Raw genomic sequence first — 9476 nt, 5'->3', positions numbered from 1 at the left:
TTATTATTTTTCCAATAGCATATATGAAATATATTTATTAGACTGTTAGAATGTTTGAGTCAAAATTACTTTTGTAGTGTTTAAATTTGAATCACACTGTAACGTTGAACTTCCGCGATACGGATTAATCTACCGTTAATATCATCAACATAGTCTACTTGCATGTAATTAATAGATGTAGTTAAATAATAAACATGGCACTCGAATGCCTTGTTGAAAAACACAAACCAAATGAATAAACATTGTTAAACAAAATAGACACTACAGAAAAACTCTATTACACAGTTCGATAGACTGAAACTCAATATGACTAAATACAAATTAAATATGAAATCTCACATATATTTTTTTACCTTTGCAATGCATGACAAACTCAGTAACAAAAACAAAGAATGTGTTGCCTATAATCAAAACCTGTAATCTATAACCTGTAATCTATAACCTGTAATCTATAACCTATAATCAAAACCTGTAATCTATAACCTATAACCAAAACCTGTAATCTATAACATATAACCAAAACCTGTAATCTATAACCTGTAATCTATAACCTGTAATCTATAACCTATAATCAAAACCTGTAATCTATAACCTATAACCAAAACCTGTATTCTATAACATATAACCAAAACCTGTAATCTATAACCTGTAATCTATAACCTGTAATCTATAACCTGTAATCTATAACCTGTAATCTATAACCTATAACCAAAACCTGTAATCTATAACCTATAACCAAAACCTGTATTCTATAACCTATAACCAAAACCTGTAATCTATAACATATAACCAAAACCTGTAATCTATAACCTGTAATCTATAACCTGTATTCTATAACCTATAACCAAAACCTGTAATCTATAACATATAACCAAAACCTGTAATCTATAACCTGTAATCTATAACCTGTAATCTATAACCTGTAATCTATAACCTATAACCAAAACCTGTAATCTATAATCTATAACCTGTAATCTATAACCTGTAATCTATAACCTGTAATCTATAACCTATAACCTGCTGTGTTTGTGTGCTTTTCAGAATAACTTAGACATTCTAATTCTATAGATTCCTACATATTACAACTATAACTAAAAAAATAATTACATTTGTCAAATGCAAGTCAGATTTAGTAAGCATTTATACACAATGTGTTATATTTTCTTCCAATAGGGGATAAAACACCACAATCAAAGCTACAATGTACACTTTATGATAATGTCCTTTATCATTAACTTTATTTTACTTTTTTTTCTAGCAGCTTCTATGTCTGATAGTTATCAGTAGAAACAGGTGCAAATGCTGCAGCTGGGGGTCGTGCTTAGCAGCTTCAAGAATGAATGACCACCCAGCCCAGCAGTTTTAAGGACAGTCAGAAATTGTTTTCACAAGCAATAATATCATTCCCTTTCCGTTTAAATTGATAGGTATTATCTTGAGGGTTATCACCTGCATCTTCTTCATCACCAACTTTAGCGCCGCAGATTCCAAAGAAAGACAAAAAAACGGGGATAAAGACTATACCGTGGACGGCCCCAAACGAAATGACCAAGAACATGATCTTAAAGAAGGTTCTGAAGATGTAGCTCTCAGCTGCAGACAGCACCACCACTCCTAAGATAGTAGACACAGCTCCCTGTATGATAGGATACCCCAAGTGATAGACAGCATCTATAGCCTTCTCATTAGCAGTTCTCTTATTGCTAGAGACAAAGGCATAGGAAATGTGAGCAGAAAAGTCCACTGAGAAACCAATGCAGATGACAAGGTTGATCATAGATACAGAGTCTAGATTGACATCCCAAAATGTCATGAAACCAGCAACACCCACTATGACAGAGGCAATGGCAAAGGTCACCCACAGAGAACATATCGGGTTGGGAATCAACATGAGGGAGATCACCAGCATGGCAAGAGTGGCAACTACAATGTTTTGGATGGTATTACTAACAATGACTGCATACTGGTCAAAGTATATGAAAGCAGGGTGGTAAACAACCAACTTTACTGGACAATCCTTAGCTGTCTCTCGAAGCTCATTCAACATGTTCTTTTCATCAACAGCTGTACTGACATTGACTGTCTGAATGAACATACGTGAAGCATATATTGTGTTGTCTGTAAAATCCACATCTTGAATGAAATCAGACCTCTCAAGAAATGCAGACAAATTACTTTTGAATGTATTTTCCACACTTAGATTCAAATTGGTCATCTTTCCAAATATAAGATACCCATTGAGCCAAGATATGGTCCTGTTTTGAGAAACCATTGATAGATCTTCAAACTTTTGAAGGCAGGAGTCGAGACTATTCCGAGCACTTTCATCCCAATATTTAAACGTACTATCGGTCACAACAACCATAACATTTGGGCCATACTCTGAAAAGAATTCATCCTCATTGTCATAATAGCTACCCACGTATGAGCTATCAGCTGCTAGGTTTTTAAGGTCTATGCCCTCTTTGATTTGGGAGCAACCATAGATGCTTAAGCCCAAATATACAGCATAGAGCAGGATCACAAACCCCTTGGTCCAATTATTTGTTAGAAATGGACCATAGTACGTCTTAAAGAAGTTGTTAATTGGCATTGGTTCCTCTTTTCCCGTTTCATGATCATAAGCTCCCCCTACAGAACAGATATTGTACTTTTCAGAATTCTCCTCTGGTTCTGGAACCTTCACGCAGGTCAGCCAATGTCTGTTGCTCTTTTCACGTCTTCCATTCAGTGCTAGAAATGCACCAAAGAAGGTGATGTTGTACAAGTAGCAGAACAGGACAGCTGTGCCAGTATACATACAAAAGGACTGTACAGAACCAAAGGGAGTTAACAGACCAATATAGAAAGCCAAGGCATCAGTTAGTGTTGTGATGGTGATAGAAACAGCTGCCTCTTTGTATGTAGCTGCCATACGATCCTCTACGTCGCCATGAACTTGAGTCTGCTGCCAGCAAGAAATCATGATGAACATGTCGTCAACACCAATTCCTGTGGAGAAAAAGGCAACGTTTTACAAAATGTCAGATCTTGTTTCTACCCGTGTTCATTCCTGTGATCACATACCGGAGTGCCAAGTCTAGGACAAAAAGGCTTCTCAACAGTTTCTACCCGTGTTCATTCCTGTGATCACATCTGTTAAGATCACAATCTGAGTAAATTTCATATCAGGTCAAAACAGGATGTCAATTGCATTGGTTAATTGTATCATAATGAGAGTTTCTAAGCTTACCCAGAATCAGGAATGGAGCTGTTGCCACAGTCATAGCGAAGGGCATCCCACAGTACAGCAACAACCCAAAACTGGACAACACTGCCATACCAGCTGAGAGGACACCAAAGGTCGCCACCCACACCTTGTTCCTAACACAGTCCAACCTAGAAAAACACAACATTAGTCCCAGTGTGGGTAAAGGCTGATAAGTAGTGCTCTCTGATATGCCTTAAAAAGAGTAATGCAGTGTCTGCTAAATGACTAAAATGTAAATGCTGAGAATGAGTTTATCATAAAATGTTTGTTATAGTCCTTTCTGATATGTCTTTTAAAAAGTATTGTGGGTCACAATGTGGATTTGATTTGAATTTAGCCCCAAATCTAGCTTTTTGTTTTTTTTACAGTCAACACTGTCATTAAGATTTTCTATCAAGCTGTCCTATATTCATTGTCCTATATTTATTGAAATCATAACAGATACCTTATACAAGAGGTGATTGAAAAAGTGATGGCCAGGGCATAGGTCAATGAGAAGAGAGGAATGATTGAGTCAGAGCTCTTCTCAAACTCTTCATCCCTTGATATTGATGTAAAATAAGATACGGTCATCTGCAAAGACAAATAAGAATATAGATACAAGAACATATCCAGGTAACATTAGTAAAACAACTCAAGATGTTTGAATAATCCAATTATCATGACATTACATGGTTTTCTAAATGGAGCTTAAATGTGCAGTTTGATCAATTAGGCTGTAGGCCTACACATTTAATTTGTTTCACCTTTATTTAACCAGGTAGGCTAGTTGAGAACAAGTTCTCATTTACAACTGCAACCTGGCCAAGATAAAGCATAGCAATTCGACACATACAACAACACAGAGATAGACATGGAATAAACAAACATACAGTCAATAATACAGTAGAACAAAAGAAAACAAAAAGTCTATATACAGTGAGTGGAAATGAGGTGAGATAAGGGAGTTAAGGCAATAAATAGGCCATGGTGGCGAAGAAATTACAATATAGAAATTAAACACTGGAATGGTAGATGTGCAGAAGATGAATGTGCAAGTAGAGATACTGGGGTGCAAAGGAGCAAGATAAATAAATAAATACAGTATGGGGATGAGATAGGTAGATGGGCTGTTTACAGATGGGCTATGTACAGGTGCAGTGATCTGTGAGCTGCTCTGACAGCTGGTGCTTAAAGCTAGTGAGGGCTGCTCCAGTTCCAACTGTTCTGCCTGCAGCTATGGAACCCTGACCTGTTCACCGGACGTGCTACCTGTCCCAGACCTGTTGTCCCAGACCTGCTGGAACCCTGACCTATTCACCGGACGTGCTACCTGTCCCAGACCTGCTGTTTTCAACTCTCTAGAGACAGCAGGAGCGGTAGAGATACTCTCAAAGATCGGCTATGAAAAAGCCAATTGACACTTACTCTTGTGTTACTGACTTGTTGCACCCTCGACAACTACTATGATTATTATTATTTGACCATGCTGGTCATTTATGAACATTTGAACATCTAGGCCATGTGCTGTTATAATCTCCACCCGGCACAGCCAGAAGAGGACTGGCCACCCCTCATAGCCTGGTTCCTCTCTACGTTTCTTCCTAGGTTTTGGCCTTTCTAGGGAGTTTTTCCTAGCCACCGTGCTTCTACACCTGCATTGCTTGCTGTTTGGGGTTTTAGGCTGGGTTTCTGTACAGCACTTTGTGACATCAGCTGATGTAAGAAGGGCTATATAAATACATTTGATTTGATTTGATATGAGATATGAGACACCCATCATAAACAAGTTGATAAAAAAAACATGTTATATGTTTCATCTCTAAAACGATGTACTCACGCCTTCTTCTTTTTGCATCATCGACGCAGTCTCTATAAACTTCTGCAGCCACATCGTATTTACAGTCTGGTTGTCTTCTTTTAAGAAGTAAAAAAGTCGAATTGCCTTTGCGCTTTCAATTTCAGTTGATCCAGTTTTCAGTTTCACACCACCAATTTCAGATGCGATGAAAATGTTGTCATGATATGGGTAATCAATAGTTGTCGTGGTAACATTGGGAGTTTTTACAATATCAAAGATTGAATTTGACACGCACACGTCACCTTTCTTAACACAAAGGCTTGAGAAATTAAATGTTCCTACTTCAATGGCTTTCACTTCCCTGTCCATAGCAACAATTTTTGTGAAAGCAGGATTTGTGAGGATATTTGCTGTAGGCGTAACAATTATGAGAGATGCAAAGGTCCCTTCAGTATAGAGCCGCAAACGAGAGAAGTCGCTATCATTCTGTGGAAAGTATTCTTTAACTACTTGTCGTTCGTCTTTCGCTGGTCCATCCAGAGGTGTAAACATCTCTTCAATGCCGTTTGCTTCTCTGTCCGCAAGGAAGTAAAATCCTCCGCCAAGACCCGCAGAAATGAACATGGGAAGAATAAAAAACCACCAGTGGTGTCTACCAACAAAACGCCCAAGTATTTCAAATCCTCTAGCTATTGGTTTCTCAACGCAGTCTGTGTTGCACCCAGCCATTTTCTATTCTCCTTTTCAACTTGTGGTATTAGAAAAAAGAACTCGCCTTGAATTTGATCTGTTGACGTTACAGTCATAAGCTATACTTCCTCTGAACATGGTAACATGATAAGCTTCCTGTGAAGAGTTTTCCTCAGCAATAGCTCTGCCAGCCCTGGATGCATCTCTGATCCTATCACAACCATGACTGCGTCAGGGCAATAAATGGTTACATATTAACAAATAAGGTGGTTTATCTGTTTGTGTTGTGATAACATCACTAGGTGTCACGCCTGCTCCCGCTCCCCCTCCCTGGTGCTCGAAGGTGCCAGGCTCCCCCAGCATTAAGCACTCCTGCCACCATCAGTACACACACCTGCCTTCCCCCCGTCACGCGCATCAGCGTATTATTGGAATCACCTGGACTCAATCACCTGTGTCATTACCGCCACTATATCTGTCTGTTCCCAAGCTCTGTTCCCCGCTCAGGATTAATGTTTGTTTGTCTTTGCATACCCGGTTCTGAAGGTTCTCTGTCTTGTTTGATGTCTGTTCCATATTAAATGTTCTACTCCCCGTACCTGAGTCTCTGATCCACCTCTACGCAGACGACACCATTCTGTATACTTCTGGCCCTTCTTTTGACACTGTTAACTAACCTCCAGACAAGCTTCAATGCCATACAACTCTCCTTCCGTGGCCTCCAACTGCTCCTAAATACAAGTAAAACTAAATGCATGCTCTTCAACCGATCGCTGCCTGCACCTGCCCGCCTGTCCAGCATCACTACTCTGGATGGTTCTGACTTAGAATATGTGGACAACTACAAATACCTAGGTGTCTGGTTAGACTGTAAACTCTCCTTCCAGACTCACATCAAACATCTCCAATCCAAAGTTAAATCTAGAATTGGCTTCCTATTTCGCAACAAAGCATCCTTCACTCATGCTGCTAAACATACCCTCGTAAAACTGACCATTCTACCGATCCTCGACTTCGGCGATGTCATTTACAAAATAGCCTCCAACACTCTACTCAACAAACTGGATGCAGTCTATCACAGTGCCATCCGTTTTGTGACCAAAGCATCATATACTACCCCCCACTGCGACCTGTACGCTCTCGTTGGCTGGCCTTCGCTTCATAATCGTCGCCAAACCCACTGGCTCCAGGTCATCTACAAGACCCTGCTAGGTAAAGTCCCCCCTTATCTCCGCTCACTGGCCACCATAGCAGCACCCATAGTAGCACGCGCTCCAGCAGGTATATCTCTCTAGTCACCCCCAAAGCCAATTCCTCCTTTGGCCGTCTTTCCTTCCAGTTCTCTGCTGCCAATGACTGGAACGAACTACAAAAATCTCTGAAACTGGAAACACTTATCTCCCTCACTAGCTTTAAGCACCAGCTGTCAGAGCAGCTCACAGATCACTGCACCTATACATAGCCCATCTATAATTTAGCCCAAACAACTACTAGGTAATGAGAGCGGAAATGGAGTCCAGGTGAGCCTAATCATGAGGAGCAGGTGCGCGTAATGATTGATGCGTGGTGCGCGTAATGATTAATGCCAGGTGCGCGTAAATGATTGTTGCCTAAAGTGTCGATGTCGAACACCGGAGGAGAGGAGCGGGAGTAGACGTGACAGTACACACCGCTCCCCCCTCCCCCGACACGTGGCTCCAACCATAGGACGACGCCGGCCAGAGGGACGGCCCCGAGGATGAGGATGAGGAGCGGGCCGGTCTGGGCGGCGAAGATGGAAATCACGGATGATGTTGGGATCCAGAATGTCTTCCACTGGAACCCAACACCGCTCCTCTGGACCATACCCCTCCCAGTCCACCAGGTACCGGAGCCGACCCCCATGACGGCGGGAGTCCAGTAGGGATCTGACGGCATAGGCCGGACCTCCCTCGACATCCAGGGGGTTGTCGTGGGGGATAGCCTCAGCCAGGGGATCAGGAACCACCGGCCTGAGAAGGGAGACATTAAAGGAAGGTGAGATGCAGTAGTCACTGGGGAGCTGTAATCTATACGTCACCTCATTGACCCCCCGGAGAACCTTGAATGGCCCCACAACCTACAACCCGGGGGCTCAGCTTCTTGCAGGGCAGGCGGAGTGGGAGGTTCCTGGTAGAGAACCAGACACGATCCCCAGGATGGAACAAGGGAATCTCACTGCGATGGCGGTCTGCCTGCTTCTTCTGATGGTGGACGGCACACTGGAGTCTCACATGAGCATCGCTCCACACTTCTTCTGCATGCCTGAAACACTCATCAGCCACAGGAGCTTCGGTCTGGCCCGGGGTCCAACGAGCCAGGGCCGGCTAATAATGCAGAACACACTGGAAGGGAGTCAGCCCGGTGGAGGATTGACTTAACGAATTCAGAGCGTACTCCGCCCATGGAAGGAATCGGGCACCCTCCCCTTGCCGATCCTGGCAGTGACTCCTCAGGAACCTCCCCAGCTCCTGGTTCATCCTCTCCACCTGCCCGTTTAACTGAGACCAGTACCCGGATGTGAGGCTAACCGTGACCCCGAGCTTCTCCATAAAGGCTCTCCATACCTGTGATGTGAATTGGGGGCCACGGTCGGTAGACGCTGTCCTCCAGAAGACCTGCAGGAACAGTGCATCAGCAACCTGGAGAGCAGTAGGGAGACCAGAGAGAGGGATGAAATGACATGATTTAGAAAATTGTACCAGCTCGAGCAAAACATTGGAACACTGCTACTCTAACATTCGCGACGCATACAAGGCCCTCCCCCGCCCTCCCTTCGGCAAATCTGACCATGACTCTTGTTGCGCGCCCGTGCCCGTGCTTAGGTCTGTCCAACTCTGGTCTGACCAATCGGATTCCACTCTTCAAGATTTCTTCGATCACTTGGACTGGGATATATTCCGGGTAGGCTCAGACAATAACATCGACGTATACGCTAACTCGATGAGTGAGTTTATTAGGAAGTACATTGGAGATGTTGTACCCACTGTTACTATTAAAACCTTCCCTAACCATAAACCGTGGATTGATGGCAGCATTCGGCACAAAACTGAAAGCACGAACCACTGCATTTAAGGCTATTTCTGACTTTTGTTACTCCTCTTCTTGGCTGCTAACTGTTAGTAATGATTTGTCTGCTGGGCGCTGTTCTCAGATAATCACATGGTTTGCTTTCGCCGTAAAGTCTTTTTGAAATCTGACACCGTGGTTGGATTAACAAGACGTTAATATTTAAATCGATGTATAACACTTGTATGTTTCATGAATTTTTATATTGAGTATTTCTGTTTTTGAATTTGGCGCTCTGCAATTTCACTGGCCAGGTGGGACGGTAGCATCCCACACCCCCTAGAGAGGTTAACTCTCGCAAAGCCCTGACAGCATCCCTAGCCGTGTCCTCAGAGCATGCGCAGACCAGCTGGCTGGTGTGTTGACGGACATATTCAATCAATCCCTATCCCAGGCTGCTGTCCCCACATGCTTCAAGATGGCCACCATTGTTCCTGTTCCCAAGAAAGCTAAGGTAACTGAACTAAATTACTATCGCCCCGTAGCACTCACTTCTGTCATCATGAAGTGCTTTGAGAGACTAGTGAAGGATCATATCACCTCCACCCTACCTGATACCCTAGACCAACTCCAATTTGCTTACTTCCCCAATAGGTCCACAGATGATGCATATCCAACCCACTTTAATGAATGGATTTAATAATGGTATCACTAGTCACTTTAAATAAT

At 42.7% G+C, this 9476-nt stretch overlaps 1 protein-coding gene across 6 annotated transcripts; it reads right to left on the bottom strand.

The window, feature by feature from the left end:
• On the bottom strand, positions 1–5942 carry LOC106579686 (patched domain-containing protein 3). 6 transcript variants are annotated; one of them, XR_014381711.1, is made up of 5 exons: positions 5070–5942; positions 3696–3823; positions 3233–3378; positions 743–2991; positions 1–688 (listed from the first exon to the last, which is right to left on the bottom strand). XR_014381711.1 is itself a non-coding variant. In XM_045702787.2 (4 exons), exons 1-4 carry the CDS (start codon positions 5757–5759, stop codon positions 1373–1375), a joined length of 2583 nt encoding a protein of 860 aa, XP_045558743.1. In that variant the 5' UTR covers positions 5760–5942; the 3' UTR covers positions 1–1372. The 6 variants fall into 6 exon arrangements, 1 of the variants encoding a protein (XP_045558743.1); XR_014381712.1 differs by having other exon boundaries at positions 1–729; positions 797–2991; XR_014381713.1 differs by having other exon boundaries at positions 1–729; positions 811–2991.
• Between the last annotated feature and the right edge of the window lie 3534 nt (positions 5943–9476).

Source organism: Salmo salar, chromosome 19 (assembly GCF_965601325.2).
Source record: "Salmo salar chromosome 19, fSalSal1, whole genome shotgun sequence".
NCBI classification, from domain to species: Eukaryota; Metazoa; Chordata; class Actinopteri; order Salmoniformes; family Salmonidae; genus Salmo; species Salmo salar.
This window is presented reverse-complemented; position numbering and strand designations above follow the sequence as displayed.